This window comes from Dipodomys spectabilis, unplaced genomic scaffold (assembly GCF_019054845.1).
Source record: "Dipodomys spectabilis isolate Male_0828 unplaced genomic scaffold, ASM1905484v1 ptg000051l, whole genome shotgun sequence".
Taxonomy (NCBI): domain Eukaryota; kingdom Metazoa; phylum Chordata; class Mammalia; order Rodentia; family Heteromyidae; genus Dipodomys; species Dipodomys spectabilis.
The window spans coordinates 12,921,492-12,948,945 of record NW_024870728.1 but is presented as its reverse complement, the minus strand read 5'-3'; the positions used below and the strand labels follow the sequence as shown (position 1 = coordinate 12,948,945).

General features: G+C 51.9%; 1 protein-coding gene and 1 long non-coding RNA gene across 8 annotated transcripts in view; one reads left to right on the top strand and one right to left on the bottom strand.

Moving 5' to 3' along the window:
* Positions 1-5,197: 5,197 nt before the first annotated feature.
* Positions 5,198-27,454, bottom strand: part of Tns1 (tensin 1) — a 185,641-nt gene continuing 163,384 nt past the window's right edge. For all 7 annotated transcript variants that reach the window (XM_042679011.1, XM_042679018.1, XM_042679013.1 and 4 more), the window contains 11 exons: positions 25,655-25,853; positions 22,347-23,404; positions 19,527-19,613; positions 17,979-18,110; positions 17,639-17,731; positions 16,072-16,149; positions 13,723-13,794; positions 13,309-13,477; positions 12,690-12,758; positions 12,378-12,410; positions 5,198-9,632 (listed from right to left, as the gene is read on the bottom strand). In XM_042679011.1, coding sequence (XP_042534945.1) covers positions 9,488-9,632; positions 12,378-12,410; positions 12,690-12,758; positions 13,309-13,477; positions 13,723-13,794; positions 16,072-16,149; positions 17,639-17,731; positions 17,979-18,110; positions 19,527-19,613; positions 22,347-23,404; positions 25,655-25,853 — 2,135 coding nt within the window. In that variant the 3' untranslated portion in view covers positions 5,198-9,487. The remainder of the gene's footprint in view (positions 9,633-12,377; positions 12,411-12,689; positions 12,759-13,308; positions 13,478-13,722; positions 13,795-16,071; positions 16,150-17,638; positions 17,732-17,978; positions 18,111-19,526; positions 19,614-22,346; positions 23,405-25,654; positions 25,854-27,454) is intronic.
* On the top strand, positions 6,235-26,973 carry LOC122107358. Its single transcript, XR_006147349.1, has 3 exons — positions 6,235-6,306; positions 10,868-10,881; positions 26,963-26,973. It is a non-coding gene; the product is annotated as an uncharacterized LOC122107358 (long non-coding RNA).

Genomic DNA, 27,454 nt, shown 5'->3' with positions numbered 1-27,454 from the left:
CAACAGCACCAGGAAGCTAGGAATGCCGTTGGTTCGTGGTTTGGAGTAAACCAAAGGATTCTGGGTTCACCCAGCACTCACCCCCAAGAACTTCTGCCCCTGCTGTTGCTGGAGCTCCTGGGGATGGAGACTTGCTTGGTCTCAGCAGCTGTAGCCAAGCCTGATTTACTGTTGCCTCATCCGGAGAGGGTGACAGACAGATGATTAGAAACAAGGGACAGAAAACCCAGAGCACAAGGGGTGGGGGGAGGGGGCAGGGGACATAGACAGGATGCAGAATGTGAAGGTGAAAAACAGGGGACCCACAGAATGGTGAAAAAGGAACGGGAACCCCGTTCTGTGGCTCCTGGGGTCTCCCAAATACTCACCCAGTGTGTGGGGTTAGGAGAGGCTGGGAGAGGGCTGGGAGAGAGGAAATGCGGTCAGGTGGCCGTAAGGGAGCCCCTCGCTCACACTCAGCCTGTGTCCCTTGAAATGCCACCTCCCTCCCTGCCACCCTCCCCACCTGATCTCCACCTCCCTCATGGGGCAGGGATAGAATTCAGATGTGCTGAGCCCAGCAGCTGGGGGGGGGGGGGGGGCGCGCTACGGACACCACAGCCCAGGAGAGAGCCAGTCTAGGCACAAGCGCTTTCAGAACCCGGGACCTTCCTTCTGGACTGACCTCTGAGGCGACCAAGGCACAGTAACCCAGGCTGCTCACAGCGTGGCACACTGCCTGCTTCCTGGGTCTGCTGCAAACACCGAGGCTTGCACCTCTGCGCCCTGGGCCCTGCACTCCGCTCACCCTTGGCCCCAAGGAAGGACAATGCTGCATTTCTGAAGGTCAGGTTCTAGCACCTTCTCCCAGGGTCGGCTCGAGGCCATCCTGAGGTTGTATTGGACTGTGGACCAGTCCTGCACCTCCCTACTACAAATGCTCACTCCACCACGCCCCTCACACAGCTTGCCCATCCTGATGACGTCAGAACAACAAAGCTGACTGATCCGGAGCCCCTGAACAGGTTCATGAGGGAGAGCCTTGGTTTGAGAGAAATGAATGGCTACTTGAAGTGATTGGAGACCAATATTCTGACTCTGCAGAGCTCAAGTTAAAGAAATCTTCAGCCAGGTGCTGGTGGCTCATGCCTGTAATCCTGGCTACTCAGGAGGCTGAGATCTGAGGATCGTGGTTCAAAGCCAGCCTGGGCAGGAAAGTCCGTGAGACTCTTATTTCCAATAAACCACTTGAAAACCGGAAGTGGTGCTGTGGCTCAAGAGGTAGAGCGCTCACCTTAAGCTGAAGAGCTGAGGAACAGAGCCCAAGCCCAGAGTTTGAGCCCCACAACTGACCCCCCCCCAAAAAAAAATTCTTCAGCCATGTTCTGGTGGCTCATGCCTGCCTGTAATCCTAGCTATCAGGAGGCTGACACCCGAGATCACGGTTGAAAGCCAGGCTGGGCAGGAAAGTCCGTGAGACTCTTATCTCCAATTAACCACCAGAAAACTGGAAGTGGTGCTGAGGCTCAAGTGGTAGAGCACTAGCATTGAGGTTAAGAGCTGAGGGACAGAGCCTAGGCCAAGTTCAAGCCCCACAACTGACAAGAAAGAAAGAAAGGAGAAATTTTCAGTTTGTTCCAATATGACAGCACTTTCCAGTAATGGGATCTTTAAAAAAAAAAAGTATCTTTCATGTGTGTGTGTGTGTGTATGTGTGTTGTATGTTGTATGTATGTATGTGTGTGTATACATGTACATTAATGCTAGGGCTTCAACTCAGAGCCTAGGCACTGTCCCCGAGCTTTTTTGCTCAATGTTGGTGCTCTACTATTTGAGCCACAGCTCCCCTTCCAGCTTTTTGGTGATTAATTATAGGTAAGAGTCTCATGGACTCCCCTACCCTAGATGGCTTGGAACCTCAACCCTCAGATCTCAGCCTCCTGAGTAGCTAGGATTACAGGCTTGTGTCACAGCTCCCAGCCCCATGTAATCTTTCAAAGCTCTAGGTTCCTTAACAGGATACCCAGGCTTGTTTTATCAGATGAGTGAGATAGCATTTAATAGAACTCCTAATCCAACCCCTGACGTGCTGTGCAGACCGGACAGACGCTGAAATGGACAGCCTTATCCACTTTGTAAGATGCCACCCTTCCGCCTCTACCTCCCCACCACAGCCCCCACCCGGACTCAGGACCTTCAGACAAGTCCTCTGCTCCTGCTGCCAGCTCCTACCCTCCACAAGGGACAGAGCCCTGCCGAGGAGACCACGCCCCCTGCCCAACCCTCATCCCCAGCTCCGCCGACCACACAGGCCTCACACTCAGCTAAAGCCCACCCACCACGGCTGCATACCCTGGTCATTGGGGACTTGCAGTCCAGTGATGGAGAAAGGGAAAAATAAAGTCAAAGGAATAATAAGCCAATGTTTATTGAACACATACTATCTGTCAGGTGCAAGTCTGAGCCGTTTTGTTTTTGCAAGTGTAAGCACTCAATTCCAGCAGCTGTTTTCAATTGGGTACCAACCATTGCTGCCCCCCATTTACAGAACTGGAAACAGCCACTGCAAGGTCAAGCGATTTGCCTAAGGACCCACAGCTGGTAGGGAGTGGGCTCATTTAACCACTTCTTTGGCTTCATAGCTCTGGAAGATACACGGGGTCAGACATCCCAAGACCCTCCTGCCCCTGGCCCTTGGCATCTGTGTTCTCTGGGACTGAAATGCCCTCCCTCTCATCTTTTCCCTGTTTACCCTTTGACCTTGAGCACTGAGGTCAAAAGGACTCCTCTACCCTTCCCAGACCAGCCCCTCCCATCTTTAGCTTGCTCTTTCCCCTACCAGTCTCCCAGCATGCTTATCCCAATTAGATTTATTCCCTGACCCTGTGTCTCTCCTCTCCCATTGGACTCAGAGAGCCACAATAGAGACAAGTATGCTGATAAGACAGCGTCTGCACCTAGTAGATGTTCAATAAACATCATCTGCTGAATTAATTGGTTGAGTGACTTACCTGGAGGCAGCCCTGAGGTCCATGGCCCCAGACTCCCCTCAGCTCTCTGTGGTGGTCTCCTGCCTCTACCAGGACTCTGGTGTCCCCTGTCCCACCCTGCTTCTCAGGACCCCAGCAGCTCGTGTCCCCTGACGGAAGCGATGGCACTGCCAGGTGAGGTCTGTACAGGATGTGGGGTGCAGAGTTCCCCTGGGGTTCCAGGGACTAAGCTGGGAGTCAGGGAGTGTTGCTGAGGCTGAGAGGAGGCCCGGATCCCAGAGATGATCTCCCTGCAGCCATAACACAGAACCTCCAGTACTGTGGTCTGGAGGCCAGAGACACACAGATCAATATCACACCAGAGGGCGTCTGCAGCTCCAGTCTACAGCCCAGTCTCCCAGGAGACAGAGGGAGCCGTGTGGAGGAGGCTGAGGCCCCAGGAGAGGAGAGGAGGCGCTGATCTCCCAGGACCATGGTCACAAAGTGGACCTGCCCCAGTCCTGAGGTCAGCCCTCGGAGATGGGAACTGCCCACTGCACAAATGAGGAGACTGAGGAACAGAGAGGCAAATACCCATGTGAGCGCCCCGCAAAGCCAGACCCAAGCAGCCTTGTCTGCTCTAGGGCTATGCCCTGCACAGAGGGTCAGACTTCAAGAGCAATTCTAGGGTCCCAGGCCCTAACCAGCCTGCTGCTTCCAAAGACGGGGTCCCTACGGAGCACCCCTTCCTTTCTGAGCTGCTCCTCATCTTGAACCTCCCAGCAACCCTCTCAGACTCCCAGAGACAGCGACTCTCTGGGCCTCTGGAGGCCACTGAACATGATAGCCAGTGTCCCTCCTCACCCGGGCCCCTCCATGCCCAGCTCTGGGGGCGCTGCTGAGCTCTGTACCCCCAGCTTGCCTCCCCCATGTCCAGATGCACCCAGGGCCCTGGTCAGGCCAGCCCTCAGAGTCCACAGTGCCCTGTACCCTTCTTTGATGGCGCCACTCTGTAACTTATGCATCTGGGACTCGCATAGGACAAGCCTTGCTTGCTCCCAAACCGTGCAGACCGGCTCATCAGCTAGCTGGATTCCAGGGTGCTGCTGAGAAGGGGCCAGAATGGAGATGTCCACAGGGAGACACAGCCCCTCTCAGGGGGTTATGCTGTGTATGTGCATGGGGGAGGGCGGCTGTGACCTTGTGTCTGTGTGTCCATGAATGTGTCTGTGTCTCCATATATGCCTGTGTCTATGTATGCATTCCTGTCTATGTGTCCATACATCTGTGCATGCATCTGGGTTTCTGTGTGTCTGTGTATCCCTGTGTCTTTATGTATACGTACTCATGCCTGTGTGTTGCATGTGCATTGTGTACATGCATGTGTATGCATTTGCTGTGTATCATGTGTGTACGAAGGGGGGTATTCATGCCCATGTGTGAATCAGTGTATGGAGGTTTGAGTGTGTGCTTTTGTGTGTGTGTGTGCCGCTGTATGCAAGTGTCTGTGTATGTGTGTGTATCAGTGTATGCTTGTGTTCACATGTGCATGTCTGTGTGTCAGGGTGAGTGTGTGTGTGTGTGTATGTGTGCACACGCACAGCACCTGCATGCTTGGTCCTGGTTAAGAATGGGCCACAACTTTTCCAAGTTCTGAATTTTTCAGAAACTGCTACGTGGGGAGCAGCCTGGCTCCCCTTTCTTGGGTGTCCTCAGGTCCCAGGTCCTCAGATGTCTTCAGATTTCACTGTGTGGGCCAGATCAGGACGGAGATCTGTACCACCCAGAATACCTCAGGGCCACCACACATCTGTCCCAGGTTCCTGCTGGGAACAGGGAAAGGGGCCTCCCTCTGCAGGAGCCGCAGGGGCAGAGGGTGACACCCCTCCCCCAACTTGGACACAGCCAGCCTGAGACACGAGCCAGCCCAGAACCAAGGAATGAGGACAAATCCCTGCTCCTACCATGAGAGCTCCAGACCCAGCCCTGCCCAGCTCTCAGCCACTGGGGCCAATGAACTTCTCTCTCTCTCTCTCTTTTCCTTAAATGACATTGGGTTTCCTTCCAGCTGAAAGTGTGCAGAAGAATAACCCTCAGTGCTCAGGACCAAGATGTGAGTGGTAGAGGACTGGGGTGCATTGACCTCCAGACCCATCACCCGAGGACCCCCAGATCCTGAGCCCAGGAGAGCCCCCTTTGCCTGCCGCCGACCTGGCAGAGCCCTCCAAACAGCACGCGGGAGCACAGCATGGATTTGTCTTTAGCTTTATCTTTGTAAGGCCGTACAATAGATGGCAGGAGACCAGGCGCTGTACAGGAGCGGGCAGAGCGTTAGTGTACATACATTCATGTCTTGGACGAGGCGCACACGGCAGGGTTTATACAAGGTGGCAGAGGTTATAGTCACCACGATACAAAATATAAAGTACATTTCCATCTATATAAATACACAGCCGGGGGAGGGGGGGGAGGAGACAGGGACTGCTTTTCCAAGGGTGGACTGTGACATTAGGAATCGCTTACATTTGTTTTGAATGAGTCAGAGAGGAGGGAAGGAAGGGGGGGAACACAGCATGCGCACCCCAACGTGCTGGTCACACACATGCACAAACCAAACGTGGACACACAGAAGAGCATTGCCTGGGATGAACGTGGACTGGAAGACAAACTCAAGACATCACTCACTCTAAACAGCCTCACCGCTGGGAAGAGCCGGCTTGTACCGACAGCCCCAGACCCTCCTACCTGGATACCTCTTGCTGCTGTGTCCTACTGAATGTGACATTCCACCATCTACCACGTCCGGCCCCCACCCCTAAGTTCTCGAAAGAGATGAGCAAAATACACGCACACACAGTCACACTTGCACACACATGCGCACGCACATCCCAGGTTACCACTGACCCAAGTCTCAGGATCCCCAAGCCTGGGGCTAGGTAAAGCACAGCTCTAGTACTCTGCCCCCTCCATGTTTTTCAAGGACCCCCAACATAGGGGGAGGGGGAGGGGATGGTTGTTTCCCCTACCCAACTTCCCCTCAAGACCTAAAGCTGGGGGGAAAAATTAGGGGGAAGGAGTCTCAGGAGGTAAGGATGGAGGGCCATGTATCACACTTGGGGGTCCCTCTGTACCCCACTGGCCAGTGCAGGGAGCTGGTTCTACCTCTGCTCAGGCCCACAGAACAAGGTGGAAGAATTGCTACTCTTCTCCTGTTAATGTTTACAGAGAGATCGCAGCCCCCTCCCCCCGCCCCATCACTTCTGGCTAGTTTCCGCACACCAGCAGCCCCTCAAAACCCAGGGGAAGCGGGCGGGAATCCTGGCCATCGATGTCCACAGCCATCAGAAGTGCAGGGAAGGTTGGGTGAAGAGAGGGCAAAGGCCTTTCCCACACCCAGGGCTGAGCTAGCAGGTGAGGGTCTCAGCCACCCCTGGAGAAGGAGCCAAGAGCTCCTCTCCCGATTTTCCCTCTGAGGTTACCTCTCCATTACTCTCAGGCCCAGTTCTTCCCTGTGGATCCCCTGGAAAGAGCCACAAGGACCACACCGGGCCCCATTCCTTACCAAATCAGAGCTGCCCCTCCCTGACCTCTTGTCTCCAGGTTGCAGCTAGGACAAAGCTCCCAGGCTTTCTTCGGAGACCTGACGGACAGACATCCTGGCCTTGCTGCCACCTGGTCACGGTCTCTCCAGCTGGCTATGTTTCTCCTGCTCTTTCTCACCATTTCTTCCAGACCCTGTTCAATCCCTGACCCACACTCATGATCAGACAACACTCTTCCTGCTGACACACAGACTCCACAAGGAAGGACAGCAAAACACATCAAGGAAGGGGTGCTGAAACATGGACAAAATAATAACGACGAGTAAAAGTGCTTTCTTTTAAAGAAAATCTTTGGCAAGAATAGACTGCAGGTGTGGAGTGGTGTGTGTGCATGTGTGTGTGCACGTATGAGTCTGTGCGTATGTGTGTGCACATGCGCAGGCCCACCTGTGAGACAGAGGAGAAGGGCAGCAGGCGATAGTGTAGTCCCCCAAGTGGAGCTTCCATGGGCCTGTGGTCCCTTCCCTCACCATTCTTCTGGAAAGGCTAAAGCTCTTAGGCTCCCATGGCCTCCAGAGGCATGCTGGGAATAAGTGATCAGCGCTGTCCCTGGTTTATTCCCACAGCTCACCAGGGGTGAAGGCCTGAAGTACAGGGGCTGATCACATCGGGGAGGGGGCTGCTGGTGGGCTCTGGTGTGGAAGCAAGTGTAAAATCTGACCCCAGACTCAGATCCAGAGGGCCTGACACCCCACCCAGCTTCAAGCACGTACAGGACACCCTGACTGGAAGAGCCCCTGGGCTGTGCAACATCGGATACAATATTTACAAAGAAAGGGGACAGGACCTATTTCCCATCTCAGAAGGAGGAATCTGGGGTCCAGCGGGGAAATGAAGAGAGGGGCCATCAGGCATTGGTTTGAATTATCTCAGAAGGAAGGACACTTGAGGAGGAGGTTGGCCATTAAGCCCAAGGTTTTATCCTTTGAGGAGTCTTCCACTGCTCCCCATCTGAGATGCTCCCCAGCTCCCTGAAATCGTATACCCACACAGACACAGCTCCCTGGAGGAGAAACACCCCCCCACACACACACACACACAAGATAGACACGACCCCCCCAGCCACACACATCTGGGTCTCATCCCACTCACTCACTCTGGTCTTCGATCACAGGGTGTGTGCCCTACTCATCCAGAGAGCTGGGCCCCTGGATTGCCAGAAAACAGAGAGGGGCAAAAGGGTTAGGCACGTGTACCTCTTCACCACTGAGCCCTACAGCCCTAGACACAGTCTAGGGAAATCAAGGAGAAGGTTTCTGGCTGTTCCAGGGATTAAGGTGTCTATTAAAGGCTCTACTTCTACTGAAACTGGTTTATGGCCAGGGAGGCAAATAAAGTAATATGGGAAAACAATAAATACTTCTTGTCAATTTACCTATTTCCTTTTTTTGTCACCTTTTCTTATAGTTTATTAGCTTACAGATTCTGTCAGTATGTCTCACATATATATTATATATATTTATATATCAATACAATGCCTCTCTCTGGAGGACCCCTCCCCCATAGGCTTAAGAATGGACTCCTAGTGAATGTTCCCTCTGGCTAAGAGTCCTCAAGATGGTGGTCAGGGGGCTCCTAACTGCCTAGATGGATTCTAGGCCCTTTGGTCTAAGCGCATACCTTCTGCCCACACTCGGTGGATAACAGGGCTTTGCATGGGGAAACCAAGGCAAAAGGAGAGTCAGCAAGGCTTTGGCATTGCGGGTAGGCCACACGGTGCTCTGGAGGCAGCCCCCAGGGCCCTCTGATGCCACCCCAGGCACCTGGCTGGGTGTCCCAGGGTGGAGACTGGGGACTTGGGGTATCTCCCTGCGTTCTCACTGAATGGGGCTTTGAGAAACAGGATGAACCCCAACATGAGGACCCTGTAAGGGGAGGACAGAAAGGCTTGGTCCCCAGCTCCCAAAAGGCATCATGCAAATGAGTAAGTCTGAACTAAGGCTGGTGTTGGGGCTCCCAGCAGAGAAAGGAGGCTGAGAGGTGAGGGTAAGGCAAAGTCCTGGGCACTGAAGAGAGAGCCTAGCCCCCACTGGCTGCGAGCCACGTACCCAGAGGAGATGGAGGGGTTTAGCAGCCACCCTTCCTGACAGATCTCTTCCCCAAATCTCTGAGTATCCACTTCCTCAAACCCAACTCCAGCTCTGCCAGTAGAGACAGAGGTGACCCTGGAGGGGTAACTACCAGAGGGGAGGAGCAGGGACCAGCAGAGGGAGGGGGAGGAGGGAGGGAGCTCTGCTACCCACAATGCTGCACGTTCTGTCACCTGTCACTCCCTTTGGACAGAATGCACATGGGTGTGGACACATGGGACCCAGGCATGCGGAGCCGTTTGGAATATTCTAGCAGAGAGAGGCAGATATAAATCAGTGTCTGCGGCTGTGGGGGAAGATTATACACACCCCACAACGATACAGGGGAACACAGTGCAGACCTGGGTGGCTCTGGTCTAAGAGACTTGAAAAAGTTCCACCACGGATGGTCCGTGTTGGCCGATTGCTTTAGCAACCTGCCCTATAGGTGGCTAGAAAAAGGACTCTCAGTTTGATTTCTCCTTGCAAAGCAGGTGTGTTGAGAAGCCTGAGCTTTTTCATTACCCCTTAAAATATGGATTCCCAAGGAGGCCTGTGGGTCCTCTGTTGAGGGACTCTGTTCTCTTGGAGGGGCAGGGGGCTTGGGGGTAGCCAGCAGGGGCATAGGGTTTTTGCAGTCTCCATCTACCCAGGGGAATCTTGAGTTCTCCATCGTATTCTTTCTCTGTCTCCCTCTCCCCTTCCCCTCTGCACTTCACTTCCCTCTCCCCAACCACGCACTTTCTTCTCTCCTTCTCAAAATTGGCCCCCAAGTCCTCCCTCTGGATCCAAGGTGGCTAGGATTCCTGGGTCTCCTCCCACGCGCCCCACCCCAACCGTCTGGCGCTAAGGCAAGGACTCCAGAGGCTCATCTCTTCTGGCCAGCGCTCAGCATGACCTTGGAGACGAAGTTGACAATGGCGGAGGCAGGCTGGTTGGAGTCAAGCTCTGCGAAGAGGTGGCAGGCGTTGTCGGTGGTGCTGCCCTGCTTCCGGGCCACGAAGCCAAACAGCCTGCAGGGGCGGCACAGGGGCAACTGTGTGAGGGGGAGCGGGAAGATCCCAGGCCCAGACAGCAGCCCCAGAGGCAAGTCTGACACAGGCCAGAATGTCCCCCACACCCCCCAATTCTCCTGAGCATCGGGAAATGGTGTTTCACCCTGGGAAGAATCCAGCAAAGTCAAGTCCTAGAGACAATGTCTTGCTGTGATTCTAGGCGGGCCATGGCTTCCCCTTTCCAGGGAGGAATGGGGAGCTGGGTGTGAAAGACAAGACTCGAGAGTAAGGGTGGGGAGGAGAACAGAAGCAGGGACATTCGAAGAACATACACAACCATGTCTGTCTATATGTTGTACGCATCTCTCTGTAGTTGGGGTACACAGAAGCCTACTGCATTCTGGCAGGTTTTGTGAAGCATAGCCATCTACTTCCTGCTCTGCATTTCTACTTGATTTTTTTTTTTTTTTTTGTCAATTATGGGGCTTGAACTCAGGGCCAGGGCACTGCCGTTCAAAACTAGCACTCTACCACTTTGAGCCACAATGTCACTTCTGGGTTTCTGGTGGCTAATTGGAGGGAAGAGTCTCATGGATTTTCATGCTTGGGCTGGCTGTGTACAACAATCATGGAATCTCCTGCCTAGGCTGGCAGGCCTCAGATCTCAGCCTCCTGAGTAGCGAGGATTACAGGCATGAGTCACTGTCTCATTTGTACTTTCAATGAGATGACCGTATCACTATTTTACACAGTTTACATAATTGTGAAACTGTCCATCCTGGTGATATTTACATGTCAACAGTACTGACAGGCTACAAGGAAACCTGGCATCATACATTAATTCACCTCTTATTTTCTGAGCAATGAGTCGTGATTACTTTATTTCATTTTGCTAGTATTTGCTTCCTGTATCCCAAAACTGTATAACAGTGTTCAAGTGATACAAGGAATTTGTGTTCATGGTTAAAGCAGAGGATAAACATGTTAATTTTGAACACAGATTTTTAAAATAATGACTATATTACTTACTAGACTGCTGTACTTACTACTTAAATATATGGAATTTTATTTGATTATTTTTTTGTCGGTTGTGGGGCTTAAATTCTGGGCTTAAGCACTCAAGGTGAGCACTCTACCACTTGAGCTACAATGCTACTACCAGTTTTCTGAGCGGTTTATTGGAGATAAAGAGTCTCACGGTTTTTTTGGGCTGGCTTTGAACCACAATCTTCAGATCTCAGTCTCCTAAGTAGCTAGGATTACAGGTGTGAGCCACCAGTGCCCAGTTGGAATTTTAATTTTTATAAGATACATTTTCTCATAAAGAAGAACATGAATATGACAAATGAAAAAAAAAAGTTTGGAGACATTCCCTGATGGGTACCCCTGGCCCTTCCCAGAGGCTCCCTAAGGCCCCAAAAGGCAAGCGGACCCCACCCCAACCCCTGGGCTGGGAAGCCCAGAGAACAGGGCTGCCCCTCACCCCTCCCACCTGTCCATCACACCCTCCCTTCTCTGAGACTGCAGAGACTTCGCCGTTCTCTTTTTGCAAAACAGAGTTAAAAATATGAGGGCAGAGAACAGAATGTGAGTGCAGGGCCTCTCCCAGCCTGCATGTTGTAATTAGAGCGGGATGGGGACATCAGGACAGCTGGAGATTCCGATGGAAACCCCTCTGCCTGGAATGGCACTGCGTGGCTAAAATTAGCCAAGTTGGGCTCTGCCTGTTGCAGAGTGTGTGTGTGTGTGTGCGTGTGTGTGTGTGTCTGTGTGTCTGTGATGCATGTGGTATTTATAGATATATGTATGCAAACACACACACACACACACATCACACACCCTCTGCTTGGAACTGCTAGGCTCTCTCAGGGAACCACAGGGCCAAAGTGTGGTGGGGCGGGGGGCGGGGGGCAATCTCTCAGCCTACTGTGTGGAGCCCTAGCTGCCCTTTTCTGCCAGGATGAAGATCTGGCCAACTAACACCCACCCTAAATACCGCCACCTGCTGTGCCTACAAGCTCCAGCCTGCCCAGCTAGCCGGCAGGGACACCAGAGGGAGGCACAGAGATGGAGGCTGAAGAGCCCTCCGCCCCACACAGCCCTCAAGGTTGATGGTTCCGCCCCACACAGCCCTCAAGGTTGATGGTTCCGCCCCACACAGCCCTCAAGGTTGATGGTTCCGCCCCACACAGCCCTCAAGGTTGATGGTTCCGCCCCACGCAGCCCTCAAGGTTGATGGTTCCGCCCCACACAGCCCTCAAGGTTGATGGTTCCGCCCCACACAGCCCTCAAGGTTGATGGTTCCGGGACTGCTGACCAGTCTCCTCCTACCCCGACCAAGATGGCCTCCCTGCAGCCCTCTTCAGCCTCTGCTCTCTCCTTTCTCCCATCAGTCAGGCACCAGCCAATCAGGCTGGCACCAGAAGTAGCCTGCAGCTGAAGGTCATGCCATGCCCTCCCCCAAAGCAGTCTTTCTCCACACCCACTTCTATCTGTCCACATCGTACCTTTTTAAATCATACCCACTTTGAAACACTTGTTCTTTCCCCAAACCTCTCCTCCCTCCACCCCCCAGACTCGCTGTCCTTTGTTAGTTCCACAGATGTGGCTGAACTGTCCTCTAAAACTATGAGTTTGGGGCACAGACAGTCAGGCTGCCCTTTCTCAACCAACCCCTGTCCTGGATTCTAAACCTGCCCCTGCTGCACTGGTAGAGGAACACAAGGCCAGCTGGACCTGTGAGGGCAAAGAAGTCAGACTTACTTAGCTGGGGCTCCTCCCTCTGTCTTCATCCACCTGTGGAGAGAAAAGACACTCGAGGTGAATCACTACCCCTCTTCCTAGGAGCCCCAGGCCTGAACCAGACCTTCCTGGAGAAGACAGAGGAACCCCCATTTCTGAGAGACAGAGCTTCTCTAGGTCTATGATAGAAAAAGACTCACAATGGCCCTGCCCTGGATGCAGGCAGATCTTCCACTTGAGCCAAGACTACACAAGGATGCACACGTGCACACACTGCAGAGTTATACAGCAGGCAGGAAGGAAATGTGTTTGGTTTTTGTCCAAGAGACTTACTTTCTTTCTTGTGGATCCAGGTCACAGAAGGTGACAGTGTTGAGAGGATAGTGTCGTCGGAAGAAGAGCCTGTGGCACAGATAAACCAACAATGAGTGCTTCGGGGACTGCTTTTCCCATATTCCACCCACTGGGCAGGTTACTTCCCATCATCTGCCTGTCATGGGTCCTCTTGCTTGGGAGCAAGATGGCCTATGGCCTCAGAAATGCACAGGGGCAAACAGATGTGCCACAGAAACATGACCTGGGACTGGCATGGAGGAATGGGAGGACCCTGGAGGAGGAAGGAAATGGGCTGGGGACATGTTTAAAAAAGAGCCTAAGGGCAAGGGCTCTCTGCTTCTAGGAAGCAAGGACTTTTTTATAGGTTGTAGTTACAGCTGTACCCATCCTTGTAGGATGGATATATGGGTAGATTTATGGATGAATAGATTGATGATGGATAGATAGAAGGATGGATGGATGAATGGATGGATGATAGATGGTTGGATGAGGGATAGAAGGATGGATGGATGGATGATAGATGGATAATGGATAGAAGAGTGGATGGATGGATGGATCAGATGGTTGGGGTGCAGGAAGGAAAAGTCCAGCACAGAATCAGGTAGAAGATGCTTACTTTCTCTGGTTGTCAGTCAGTGTGATTCCCTGGGCAGAGACCTTGAAGTGAACGATGGTGGCAGTTGGCGTGGGGTCAGCAGCCAATGTCTCAGATGTGGCTTTGGAGATGGCCTGGGGCCCAGTGAGTGACTCCATGTCCACAGAGTTGATGAAGAGCACATTGCAGGCTACAAAAAAATCAAGCCAAGGAGAAGTCAGGGGATTGGGGAGTGGGATGACAATGGTCCAGGCCTGTGGCTCAGGGAGACATCAGTGTATTAATCTCAGGCCAGCCTCGGGCCAAAGCTTCTACATGTAGAAATGTGATCAGTGCAGGGACATCTGAGCTTAACAGAGGCTTCCAACCCACACGTGCAGGAGGGGGCAGAGAAGAAAGGCCTGGGCATGGGTCCAGTCTCAGGTGACCACTCACCTGCTCCTTGCTTCAGCAGGTCAGTGGTTGAGTTAGCAGGGCCGGAGCTATCTTTCGATTCATCTGTGGGGTCTGAAACAAAAATTCAGGTAGTAATTAAAACCTTAGAGCTGGGGACCGGGGTTGGGGGAAAACATGAATTTGGCTGGGCCTGAAGTGAACTCTGCAAATACACTGCAATGGATATTGCTTTCCATAGCAGGTCCTGGGAGTTAGACTGGCATTGGACACAGCAACTCTTAAGTACTCAGCATGCTGCTTGAGAGCTCTGGAATCTAGCAAAGCTGGACCACCAGCCACATCACTAGCCAAGTAGCTATAAGGCACACTGAGTCTTTGAGATGTTCTATAAAGGGATTTTTTTTTTGGTTGTTTGTTTTGTGTTTTTGTGTGCTAGTCCTGGGGCTTGAACTCAGAACCTGGGCACTGTCCCTGAGCTTTTTTGCTCAATGCTGGTGCTCTACAACTTGATCCACAGCTCTACCTCCTGGTTTTTTTTTTTGTGTGTGTGGTTAATTGGAGATAATTCTCATGGGCTTTTCCTGCATGGGCTGGCTTTGAAGCATGATCCTCAGATCTCAGCCTCCTGAGTAGTTAGGATTACAGGCATAAGCCACCAGTACCTAGCAGGTATTTTATTTATTTTTTTCCAGCGCTAGTCCTGAGGTTTGAACTCAGGGCCTGGGCCCTGTCCCTAAGCTTTTTGTTGCTCAAGGCTAATGTTGTACTACTTGAGCCACAACTCCACTTCTGACTTTTCTGATACTTAACTGATAAAAATAAGAGTCTCACAGACTTTCCTACCTGGATTGGCTTTGAACCGCAATCCTCATATCTCAGCCTTCTAAGTAGCTATACAAAAAGCTTTTAGTCTAGTACTTAACAAAAGGCAAGGCTTCAGGCCCACCCACTGGCATTTGCTGTTGTAGTTTTGCATTGATGTTTCTTTGTGGAGAACAACAAATGACCTCATTCATTAAAACCAATGCCGCACAGTGTTGAGTGACAGTGATTACACCTGTAATCCCTGCACTCAAGAAGCTGAGCCTGGGTTAACCCAGGCTTTAAGCGTCTGTTGTAAAGTAGCTTGGCTTTACATTTCAAAACATGTCAACATGTCTGTAAACCAAAACATCACAGTAGGGAACGGAGGTGTGGCTCAAGTGGTAGAGTACTGTCTCTGAGTGGAAAAGACCAAATGAGAGAGCAAGGTCTTAAATTCATGCACCAATCCTAGTACCAAACAAATAACAAATAAATAAATAATGAATCAGAAAATACTCTGTGCCTAGCACAATTTTTATTTTAATTATACCTTAATAAAATTTTAAAACAGAAAAAAAAGAATTTAGTTTGTTTCTAGAAGTGTTTTTTCATGTTTTAGTGTGTTTAGTGCTTTAGACTTTATTTAGTGCCAGTGGTGGGGCTTGAACTCAGGGCCTAGACACTCCTTTTTCTCAATACTAGCTTGAACTCAGGGCCTAGACACTCCTTTTTCTCAATACTAGTGCTCTACCACTTGAGCCACAGCTATACTTCTGACTGTTTGGTAATTCATTAAAGAGTCTCATGGACTGGGGTGGGGGGAACATAAAAAAAAAAAAAAAAAAAAAGAGTCTCATGGACTTTCCTGCCTAGGCTGGCTTCAAACCATGATCCTCAAATCTTAGCCTCTTCAGTAGCTAGGATTACAGGCATGAGCCACTAGCACCTGGTGGTGTGCAGATTTATTAAAACACAGGTTGCTGGGCCCAACCTAAAATATCTCTCTAATGCATTGGGTCTTGAGAACATTTTCATTTTAACCAGTTTTCAGATCACATGGTGCATCTGGTTGGGGGAACCACACTTCGAGAACCACTCCTCTATACAATTTAAACCTCAAATGGTTGTATAATTGCTGAACAACCACAGTCAAGTCTGTATAAAATGTAATGTAATCAGTGTCTCAATTGTGTGGTTACTAATGCTACTGAAGTTATATTTGAACTTTTAAGCTAATCATTTGGTCAATTATTATTAATAATTCAATGAGTTTAATTGGATAAATATCACTGGATAAATAGATTTCACCATGACATCGATCTCTGGTGACTTGTTTCAGGCTGCTTAGGGCTTCTCCCAGGAAGAAGCTCTGAAGTCTCGGAATTCAGAACCATCTGGCATGTCAATTTATATATGTTCCTAGGGTATAAGCCTCTTTAATGAAGAGAGCCTGTGTGTGGTTTTGAGTTTGCCCCTACTGGCAAAATGATTGGGTCTGGTCCCCCTGGCCCTGCTCTGAAGTGGCTGGGGAGGTGGGACAGGCGGTGGCTGGCTGGGCTTGGTGAGCAAGGCGTCTTGTCTTACCTCGGTTTGGGATGACCAGCTTGCAGGGCAGAGCCAGTGGGATGATGGAGTGCTGGTAGACCAGGGCCGACAGGGATCCTGCAGCGGGAAGGTGACACGGCATGTCAGGGGGGTATCCCTGGACACACCACTCCCACGTCAGGGGGGCTATCCCTGGACATGCCGCCCCATAGCCACCCTTTCACACAACAGCTGCAGCTTCCTCTTTTTTTCAGCACCTTGAGCAAACTAGGCCAGTCCTCTACTACTGAGCTACACTCCAGCTCTCAGCTACTTTACAACCTCTTCCTCATGCCATCAACAGAGCTGAACACTCTCCTCCCCCATCTCCCTCTCCTTCCCCCCTCTACAAAATCCAAGAAAGATCTGATCACTCTAATGGTCAGAAGGGGAACCTAACAACTTTCACTACTTTCTTTGACAGAAAGTCTCCCCTCCCCCACCCTCCCCAGAGAGAATGTGGCTTAGCATGCTTAGCATGCGTGAGGCCCTGTGTTCAATTCCTCAGTATCACATCAACAAAAAATAAATAAGATGGATAAACATTCTTTTTTTTTGCCAGTCCTGGGCTTGAACTCTGGGCCTGGGCTCTGTCCCTCAGCTCTTCAGCTCAAGGCAAGCACTCTATCCCTTGTGCCACAGCGCCACTTCTGGCTTTTTCTGCTTATGTGGTGCTGAGGCATCGAACCCAGGGCCTCATGCATGCGAGGCAAGCGCTCTACCACTGAGCCACCTTCCCAACCCTAAACATTTTTAAAAGGTAAAAGATTTTTTTAAAGTTCCCCTGACATCTCTCCTAAGTCCCTCTAGTTATAGGGACCCTCTCAGATTGGGACAGGAGTATTAGAAAATTGTGGGGTCAAATCCCATATCGGTCGCTTAGAATCTGTGTGCTCTTGGATAAGTCTAACTTACAAGTTTTCTCATGTGCAACGTGGGGACAATAATATCTATCACACGGGACTGTCATACAATCAGAAATATAGCAGGAACCAGGCACCAGTAGCTCCCACCTGTAATCCTAGCTACTCAAGGGACTGAGATCTGAGGATCTCAGCTCAAAGCCAACCAGTGGAAGAAGAGTCTGTGAGACTCTTATCTCTAAATAACCAGCAAAAAAAGCCAGAAGTGGAGCTGTGGTTCTAGTGGTAGAGTGCCAACCTTGAGCAAAATAAACCAGGCAAGAGCCCAAAACTCTTGAGTTCAAGACTCAACCAGCACAAAAGAGAGAGAGAGAAGAAAAAGATAAAGAACAAGAGAGAAAGGAAAAAAGAAAGAAAATAGGAAACACCTAGACAGCAACACATGTACAGTACAAGAACAGAAGATGTTGTTAGAATTCTAATGGCAATTGTAATGACAGAACAGTCTGAACTGGGCCCCAGGACAAATACAGGCAGGAATGTGGTATCTGAAGAAGCCTCAGGAAAAAGGAGGAAAACAAATCACTTTCTCCAGTTAAGTCAGTGATAAGCAGAGCCTGGGTGGAGAGGGCTTGGGTCAGACGCCAGGACCTGAGGCCAAGCCTCTGCGGCCATACCAGAGGAACAGAGGCTGGGACACTCACCAAAGTTGGGCTCATTGGGACAGCCTTTGAGCTTGACTCCTCTGGGGCCTGTCTCGATCAGGAAGTGCCGCACCAGCTCGTGGGTCATGTCTCCTGGGAGGAAGAGGAAGAAAGAATTGGTCAACTGACTGTCCTGTGTTCAAGTCTATACCCTCAACACCACAGCTTCCTGTCCCTCCAGGAAGCACCACGTGAGACCCGGATGCTGCTGTCTCCCTGTGCACTGACCCCACCATCACAGGCCCAGGACGTACTTTTCTTGTGTTTATGAGGGACCAGTTCTGATGAGAATTAGGGTTCCCGCTCAGGACCCCGAGGCCCGCCTGGGAGAGGACATTACCTTTTTTATTCTGCTGCATGATGGTAGGAGGGGGTGAGGACACCTTCATGGCCAGCCCGTAGGCCCCTCGGAAGGAGTGGCTGTCGCGGATGATGAAGGCCCCTGGCTCCTGATCCTTAAGGAGTGCAATGGCTGAAGTGGAGGGACATAAGAGATGAGCAAGATATTGGTGGCCTTGCTTGAGCCTGTGTGTGTGTGTGTGTGTGTGCGCACACACGTGTGCACGCACATTCGGCAGGCCTAAGACTTGAATTCAGGACCTAGGTGCTGTCCCTGAGCTCAAGGCTAGTACTCAACCACTTGAGTCATAGCTCCATTTTTGGCTTAAGGAGAAAAGAATCTGATGGACTTTCCTGCCTGGGCTGGCTTTGAGCCAAGATCCTCAGATCTCAGACTTCTGAGTAGCTACGATTATAGGCATGAGCTGAGATTTATTCTTTAAAGTCACACTTGATCTATGCCAAGGTAGGCAAACTTTCCACAAGTAGCCAGAGAACAACTGTTTTAAGCTTTATAGGACATACTGTCTGTTTCAATTGCTCACTTCTGATGCCACTGTGGGAAGGAGCCAGACAGGGTAGCCATATTCTAATAAAACTTTATTTATTAAAAAAAAAAAAGCATAGCCTGTTGGGTGTCAGTGGCTCACACCTATAATCCTAGCTACTCAGGAGGCTGAGATCTGAGGATCATGGCATGGTTTGAAGCCAGACTGGGCAGGAAAGTCCATGAGACTCTTATCTCCAATTAACCACCAGAAAACTAGAAATGGCACCATGGCTCAAAATGGCAGGGTGCCAGCCTTGAGCAAAAAGTTTGCTCAGGGAGGTGCCGAGGCCCTGAGCTCAAGCCCCATCACACACACACACACACACACACACACACACACACACACACACACACACACACACACACACACACACACACACACACACACACACACACCATAGCCTTTCTGCTCAGGAGGCTAAGATCTGAGGGTCATGGTTTGAAGCCAGCCTACACAGGAAAGTCCTTGAAGCTCTTTATCTCCGATTAAGCACCAAAAAAAAAAAAAAAAAGCCAGAAGTAGAACTGTAGATCCAGTGGTAGAGTGCTAGCCTTGAGCCAAAAAACAAACAACAACAACAAAACCCAAAGACCTCAGGGACAGTGCTCAGGTCCCGAGTTCAAGCTCTAGGCCCAGCAAAAACAAAAAACAAATAACAAACAAAACCCACGGTGTTTCTGTGAGTCTGAGGTAGGCTTCACCTCCAGTACCACATTCCCAACTTAGGTTTCTTTCTTTTCTATAAAATGTAAAGACGCCGGCTATCCTCCAGCTAAGGTTTCCTTTTACATCAGCTGGACTTTCGCTTTGCTCATGGAAAACAAGCCACAGGTTCTGCCATGCTTGCTTTCATTGGTGAGTGTGTCTGTGTGGCTTCTAGCTCAGCCCTGGCTCTGTGAGCAGAGGAAGAAGGCTGTTCGGATCCTTCCCATGGCAGACACGTTGGGCAACAGCATGCTGTGTCCTCTGCTGAGCCCCAGAGCCCACACCCCACTTACCCTGCTCCCTGGAGATCTCAGGCTTGTACCAATACTTGGAAGTGTCCTGGACAAACTTCACTTTAGCCCGAGTCTCAGGGCTGTTATCTAAAGGAGAAGAAAGGGAAGTGTTATGAATTAAAAAAAAAAAATATGTTGAAAACCTAACCCTGAAACCTATGCATGTGTGTCCTTATTTCTTTATTGGGAGATAGGCTCTTTGCTGCTGGAATCAAATTAAGGCCTTCTGGATTTGGGTGAGCCCTAATCCAGTCTGACTATTGTCCTTAACAGAAAAGAGAGAAGAGACAGAGACAAAGAGATGATGGATAGCATCGGTAAAGGGGAGACAAAAATCAGCGATACCAAGGATCCCAATCACTGACCGAAGCTGGGAGACAGGCCTGGAAGATTCGTCCCAGAGCCTCCAGAAGAAATTGCCCTGTTGACACCTTGGTTCTGGACTCCCGGCCTGTGAACCTATGACAGAATCCTTTCTGACTGTCTTAAGCCACCAAGTATGTGGTGCTTTGTTATACAGGCTCAGGATACAAACACTGATAACGAGTTTCCCCAAACCCAGCACAGCAGAGTAGAAGGGACCAGTGTGGTCCTCTCCCAGTCCCCAACTCCTGCCTCCATCTTGGGTTGCCATGCTGATCACCACTGATGAGCCTGGCACAGCATTCTCCCTTCAGCTCTACCTCTTCCTCTAAGGAAATCCTTCCAGCATCTTCCTTCCATAGGCTGACACCCCTCTGCCTCTTTCTTTCGAGTCATTTCTTCCAGATGCCACTTTCCCACATGGAAAATGGGATTCACTAACACATAAGGGAAAACCACTCTCTCTCAGGACAAGGAGGCAGTGGGCTGGCCTAGAATCTAAAGGCCATCTACAGTGTCACCCCTCCTTCTGTGGCAGACGACCCTCCCGCCCACACTCTACCCACCCTGGAATCTTTCAGAGACCATTACATTCTAGAGGGAGTTCGGGCAACACAGAGGACAACTGTGTCATGTTACAAAAATGTCTGTCCACTCTGCCGGCAGACAGACCAAATGGCATTCCCAGGAGGCTCAATTTGGGTGCAGACACATCACATCATGTCTTCCTGGAGCGTATCAAGATGGATAACCCCTATCCCCCAAGCCTTCCTTTCATTATTTTTTCTTTTTAATTAACCCATCATCGTTGCATATCTGTATTGCATATTGTGTGATACTTCAACTTGCGTTGATCCAAGTAGGCTCATTAGCATTTCTCTCCCCTCCCCTGTTTGTATGGTTCGTTAATTTTGAGACAGCAATCACTATGTGACCTAGGCCATCCTCAAACTCTCAGTCCCTCTGCCTCTGCTTCTTAAGTGCTGGGACTACAGGCATGTGTCACTACACTCTCCTCCTTATCATTTCTGTGTTTGGAGTCTTGTTCTTCATAATCACCCCCACTGTTCTATAGGACTCCTGTCTACCTATGTTCTTTCATCTTTTGGCACCAAACTGGAAAAGAAAAGAGGATGGGGGAAGAAGAGGAGGAAGAGAGAAAAAGGAAAATTGCAACTCTTCAGGTGTCATCTTCAGGAAGAGAGGGAGTAGAGCCAGTCTGCACCCAGGATGCTGTGGAGTTGAGGGAGATGGGCGGGCTTGCACGGCTCTATCCACCCACAGTAGTCTGCACTCCATTGGGCCCCTGTGCTCTGTCTCTGGAGGCGTTGGGGCTGCGCAGCTGGGCCATGCGACTATTCCTCACACCTGTCCCTGCTCAGAAGCCCAGGCCCCGAGGTGGCCTGCGACTGTTTTAAGGAGCTGTCAGAGGCGGCTGCGATCCCCTGTGCCTTCCTTCCTGTGTTGACTCCCAAGGCTATTTTAGGCAGGAACGATGATGGGAAACAGGAAACATCCCAACTACTACAAGAGTTGCATCCTTCGAGGGCGAGGGGCTGGGAACCAGATGTCCCCAGAGGGCGGCAGGAAGTGGAGCGGAGCGGGGAGGGGAAGGGTGTTCTAGCGCCCCAGCTTGGCGGGTTCAGGGAGAATCTAAAACACTCCACATCTGCCTTGTCTACGCAGGGCCCGGAAGCCGCTGCACACAGTCAAGGCCACGCTTGCTGGAGAAGCCTTGGATACAAAGATGCCGACACCTGGGGATGGATGAGGCCTTCCCTGGGCAGGCCCGTAAGGGCTTCCTCGAAGCCGGCCCCATCGAAACTCGCCTCTGTAGGAAGGCCCAGTACTCAGCCTCCGCCCATGTCCTACCTGGCCACCACATCTACTATCAGTGACAGGTGTACACTGGGGCTGGCCACAAGCTTAGAGGTCCAGGCTTGGAAGTCACGTTCTCCAATTTCTAATCAGTCACAAGATATAGATTTGTGATACAGAACACTCTGATGATACTTACAGAATGTGAATTTGGGGGTCGTTTGGACCTGGGTTTGGAAGCCTAGCCCTGCCACTGTTAACTGTATAAGCTTGGACAAATGACAGACCCTCATAAGGCTTGGTTTGCTCCTATGTAAAATAGGACTTACCAGGAGGCCACGGGGATTAAATGAGATAGTACTTAGTTCAGAGACTGGCCTGGGGCATGCGTTCAGCCGGTGGCTATGAGGCCTGATCCTCACAGAGGTCCAGGCAATAATGCCAGCCACTGGTAGTACTTTGTCACCTCACACCACAGCACTGACAGTCACAATTCCTGTGTAACAGGAGGAAATGGAGGCCCAGAAGCCAGTGACTCATCTAAGGTCATCTGCCCAGGGAGATGAGCTCCCTGCATAGGTCCTAGCTCCTGGACTCGGCTCACCGACAGGAGAGGTGGAGGCCTGAGAGAAGACGCACCTGGCATGGAGTATTTGGAGAAGTCAGGCAGGGTGTGGGAGAAGGAGACGGTGCTGCCCGCACTGGGACTGGACATGCCGCTGGTGACAGGCGAGGAGGACACCTTGCCGTTGACGGTGGCGTAGTTGGGCAGGCTGCCCGCCCGGTCTCCCATGGACATCCTCCGCTTCTCTGGTAAGGCCGGTGTTGGGCTCCCTTGTCGGAAGGCAGCGGAATCCGGGGAGGGTGACGTGGCTGGGCTGCTCAGGCCTGGGTAGTAGGCCGGGGAGACGGGGAAGGAGGGCGTCGAAGGAGCCTGGTAGCCTGAGGCACTGCTCTGCCGGGACAGCGTGGGTCTCCGGTCCTCTGGGGTGGAGTAGCCGCCATGGGCCGTGTGCCGGTCCAAGCTGGGGCTGCTGGAAACTGCAGATCCAGACCCTCCCAGGTGCCGGCCCAGGCTGGGGCTCCCAGGGCTAGCTAGTGTGTTGCCATGGAGACCCTGGTGCATGCCAGGGTGCCGGCTCAAGCTGGGGCTCCCTGGAGTGGTCACCATATTGCCATGGAGGCCTGGAACCGGGTGGGTGCCCACTGGGTGCCGACCCAGGCTGGGGCTCCCGGGAGTGGTTGCTGTACTGCTTGGGTGACTGGAAACCGTGTTACCATGGAAACCAGAGCCCGCTGGCCCCATCACTTGGCGGTGGCTCAGGCCAGGGCTGCCAGGGGCAGCCATGCTAGGGTTGACGGCCCGCCTGCCGAAGCCAGGGCTCGGGGGAGTGTTGGTGCCCACCGTCCTGTGGCGGGTCTGAGGGCTCCCGGATCCTGGGTGCACACTGGCCACGCTGAACTGAGCCCGGGCCTGGCTTTCTGGAGAGGAGTTGAACTGCTGAAGGGAGTAGTCGGGGCTGCTGTAGCTGCTGCCCATGCCCGGAAGAGGAGAGGAGCTCTGGTAGCTTCTCTGTACCACAGGGCTGGGCTGCCCCAGGCTGCCAGAGCGGAAGCCGGAATCCAACAAGGGCTGGGTGGGAGTCCGGGGGCCCTGCTCGCTGCTCTCCCCAGACGGGAAACTCCCTACCGAAGTGCTGGAGAGAAAGAGATGGCGGGTTAAGGGGTCACAGCGGCCATTAGTAAAGGGTAGATGTTCAGTGATGCCCAACCTTCCCTCCAACCACTAATAGCAGCTGTACAAGCTGCACTGGCACTGGGAGGGAATGGCAGGACTTGTATACATCGCCTTATAGGACCATCAGAAGAAGCTGAGGGTCAGGACCACACAGTTCCCAAAAGCCTAGAGTGTCCACACCACTGTGTATGACGGAAAAGCCCACCTCTTCCCCATTGTACCTCGTAACTCTTAAAATGTTTTGTTATTGTTGGAAGGGGATGTGCAGAAGGTTACACTTACATAAGTCAGGTAATGAGTCCATTTCCTTTTGGACAATGTCACCCTTTCCCTTGCTCTCTCCTTGTTTTTTCCCCTCCTGGCCCCACCTCCAAGTTGTATAGTTCATTTCCATGCAAACTCTTGAGCCATAAATCAAGGCAAAGCCACCTCCACCATCAAAACTGAACATGGACGACCTGGTGGGGGCCTCCAGCAGCACAGAGATTCATACCGGAAAGGAAGTCAAAACATCTGGAGTGCTTCCACAAAGGCCCACCTTGACTCAGTTTCCCCAAGTATGCCATCATTAAGTGGCTGGGAAGAGGACTAGCCAAGCATGCTTGTTAAACTCCAGAGAAAGCAGCCTCTTGCTCACTTGCTTAACCAGGTCCCACCTTGATCTGGGTGGGACTCAGTATGCTGAGCCCAAAGTGGGTAATGTGGCTAAGGCAGCCTACGAGGTCTTCAAGGGAGATGGGAGATGGGAGTAATGAGGAGTCTGTAGGACCCATGAGATGTCAGAAGGGGCAGGGCAGGCTTCCCTCCAGGCCTTATCCGAGCAGATCTCCACTTTTCTTTCCTGTGTTTCCCCTGGCCCATGGCATGGAATCTTCCTCATTCCTAAAACCCAGCTAAGCAGCTTCTCACTACACCTCAAATCTGAGACCTCCTTCTGCTGAGCCTGTCTGCTCAGGCTGTCCACTTCCCCTGCCCAACCCTGGCCTTTCCCCTCGGTCTCACTCACTCAGATGAATGCATGCTGTCTATCCATCAGGATGACCTCCACCCCCCTGCAAAGACTATATGCCCCAGGCTCTCTCTCTCTCTCTCTCTCTCTCTCTCTCTCTCTCTCACACACACACACACACACACACACACACACACACACACCACACCCCAGTCCTCCGCTCCTCTGTACTAGCCTTCTAAATTGTCCCCCTTCTTCACTGAGTAGCATCCTGCTTTTCTGTGGGACTTCCCACCAAATACTTCCAGCCCTCAGAATCCCTTCTGCTTCCTCTCAGAGAAATAACAACCTTTTCTCAGAGTCACAAGCACCTTCTTCTCTACTAGCTCTGGGCACATGTGGCTGTCATCCTGTGAAGAGAGGCACACCACACAGGTCTTGGGGACAGATAGAGATGTGGGCTGGAGAACCATAGAGCTGCCTGCTGAGGCCTGTTTCAGTTACTGCTCAGCCAAGGAATCTATCTTAAACAAGCTACTTCTCCTTCGTGCTTCAGATTCCCTTCTCAGATGTAGGGATAGAAATAGTAATTAGTTAGATGCTAGTGGCTCACACTTTTAATCCTAGCTACTCAGGAGGCTGAGATCTGAGGATGGAGGTTCAAAGCCTGTGAAAGTCTGTGAGACTCTTATCTCCAGTTAACTAGCAGAAAACCAGAAGTGGTGCTGTGGCCCCAAGGGGTAGAGTGCAGCTGTGAGCAAAAAGAGCTCAGGGACAGTGCCCAGACCCTGAGTTCGAGCTCCATGAAAAACAAACAAAAACTAATTATCGCCCAGGATCAGGGTGAAGAGTAAATAATCATGCACAGCACTATACAGAGCCCCTGGCATCAGAAGAGCAACCACTGCATATGGGCTCTTACTGGTGGGTTGGGTTGGGAGGGGTTTAACTTTGGGGCCAGGGCACACTGGTCATGGCTGCAGGTGGATCTTAACCTCAGGGGAAAGACTGCATCTTGCATGTGTACATAGATGGCGCCTTTCACTCCTTCTGACACCATGGTGGGTGGGAGGAATTGAGCACTGCCTGGGAATTACAGCCCAACCATCCTGGCTTTTCTAAGGTGCTTAAGTGGTTTTCCAGATGCAGCAAGCTGGATGCAATTTCTGCCCAATCTCACCTGGGCAGATCCCAGAAACCCCCCTCACCCGTCTCAGGCCAGGAACGTCTTCCACGAAGCTCCCGGCACACCTGGCTTACCTATCAGCACTGAGGATGGGGCTGCTGGTGGAGAGAGGGCTGGGGGACACAAAAGAGCCACCCAGGGTCCCGTTCCTCAGGGGCATCTCATGGCTGTAGGCCTGGGCAGCTGGGGCGCTAAAGTTCTTGGGATCAGCATCCTGAGCTCGAGGCCCAGCCACTGCTGTCCGTGCCACTGACTCCACATAGCTCCGGGGCTCTGGAAGAGATAAGAGGACAGAGATTGAGCACAGGATGTTGTGGGTGCAAAAAATACAGCGTCCCCCAGAGTCCAGTCTGGGGGAAAAGGAGGATAGGGACAGCCCCTACAAGACACTACAGTACCTTGCCAGGATTCCCATCTTCCCACATCCAATGTGCCCCAAGTCTACCTTTAACCAGAGTCTGGCACTGACAAGCTTTCAAGAATCATGATTTCCAGAGCCGAGGCTCTGCCTCAGCACACGGCCATCAGAGCCTCTTCCCCAAGAGTGAGGACACCTGTCCACGCTGGCCCTTTTCTTCCATGGCCCTGCTGCCCAAACCCCACACTCCCCTAGGTAGCACAGGAGTCTGGGCCTCTAGCGCACAGTGAGACCTCTTGCCTGACCTTGCCTGTACCTCAGGACCTCACCGAAGTCATCCACATGCTCACTTGCTCGCCTAGCAACAGGTCTGTGTTACTGAGTCATGGCCAGTGCTGGCTATTACACACTTTCCAGCTCCGTCTCTGCCAAGACACTTCCACCCACCTCCACCTGACACACTCCGCATTCCTCAGTAGACTGACGCCAGAGACACGGCCAGGCCCTACCCAAGCCAGGCATTCGGCACCACCTCTGGAATTCCCATTGCACGAGGCTCTGGACAGAGGACATGGACACACCTCAGCTCCACCGGGTACGGTACTCAGCCTAGGAGGGGGGAGCGGGAAGGCCACTGGAGAGGAAACAAAGGTCTGGAGAGTGAAATCACTGGAGGCACAGCTAGGACCCAGGCCATCCGACTCACAGTCCAGCACTTGCCTATCACAGCCAGTGCCTCATATCAAACAGAAAAGAGGGAGCTGGGCATTGGGTTTCTCTCCACGAGCATGATCGAGGATGGACACTGTTCTACCTACCAACGTAGCACCATCCCTGTCAGCTTGGAGGGACAAGGCTGGAGCACAGAGCCTGCTCTGTCACACCTAGGACTTTCACTGAAGCCAGCCCAGGACACCCCATGACCCTGAGGAGGCCGAGTCCTGTAGGCTTGTGGACCAGGGTTGTAATGGCCTGGTTAGAGTAACCCAGGTCTTCCCTCCTAGCCTGGAAGAAACCTCTCAAGAGCAGGGGGGGGGTCCGAAGGAGGGTCACAAGACCTCCTGTGTAGCATCTCTGTCTCTTTCCAGAGCAGCTCCATTCCTGACATCCTACAGCCAGGCCCCTTGTGGAGGTCCATGGTGGGGTAGGCTGGGACAGGGTCCCTGTACCAGACACCCCATCCATGGTGCCACACACCTGTAAACTCAAAGCTGGAGTCTCCTGTGCAGCCTAAGCCAGTTCAGAGCCAACAGTCACCTCATAGAAGCTTTGGGCCAACTTTGCATAGAAGGCCTGTTCTCTGTGTGTCCAGGCCGGCAGGCCCTACAACAGCTAAAGATGCTCAGAAAGTCTCTGCTCTAGGGCTGGGATGCTTGAGCATCTCCAGGGTAGGTCAGATCTCTCCATTGTATGGCACAGCCCTGCTTTGCAATGTGATAGAACTGTAGACCGTAGCTAAGTGAATCCAACCTGTTTCCTCAGCCCACAGAGGGGGAGTGATTTGCCCAGAACACAC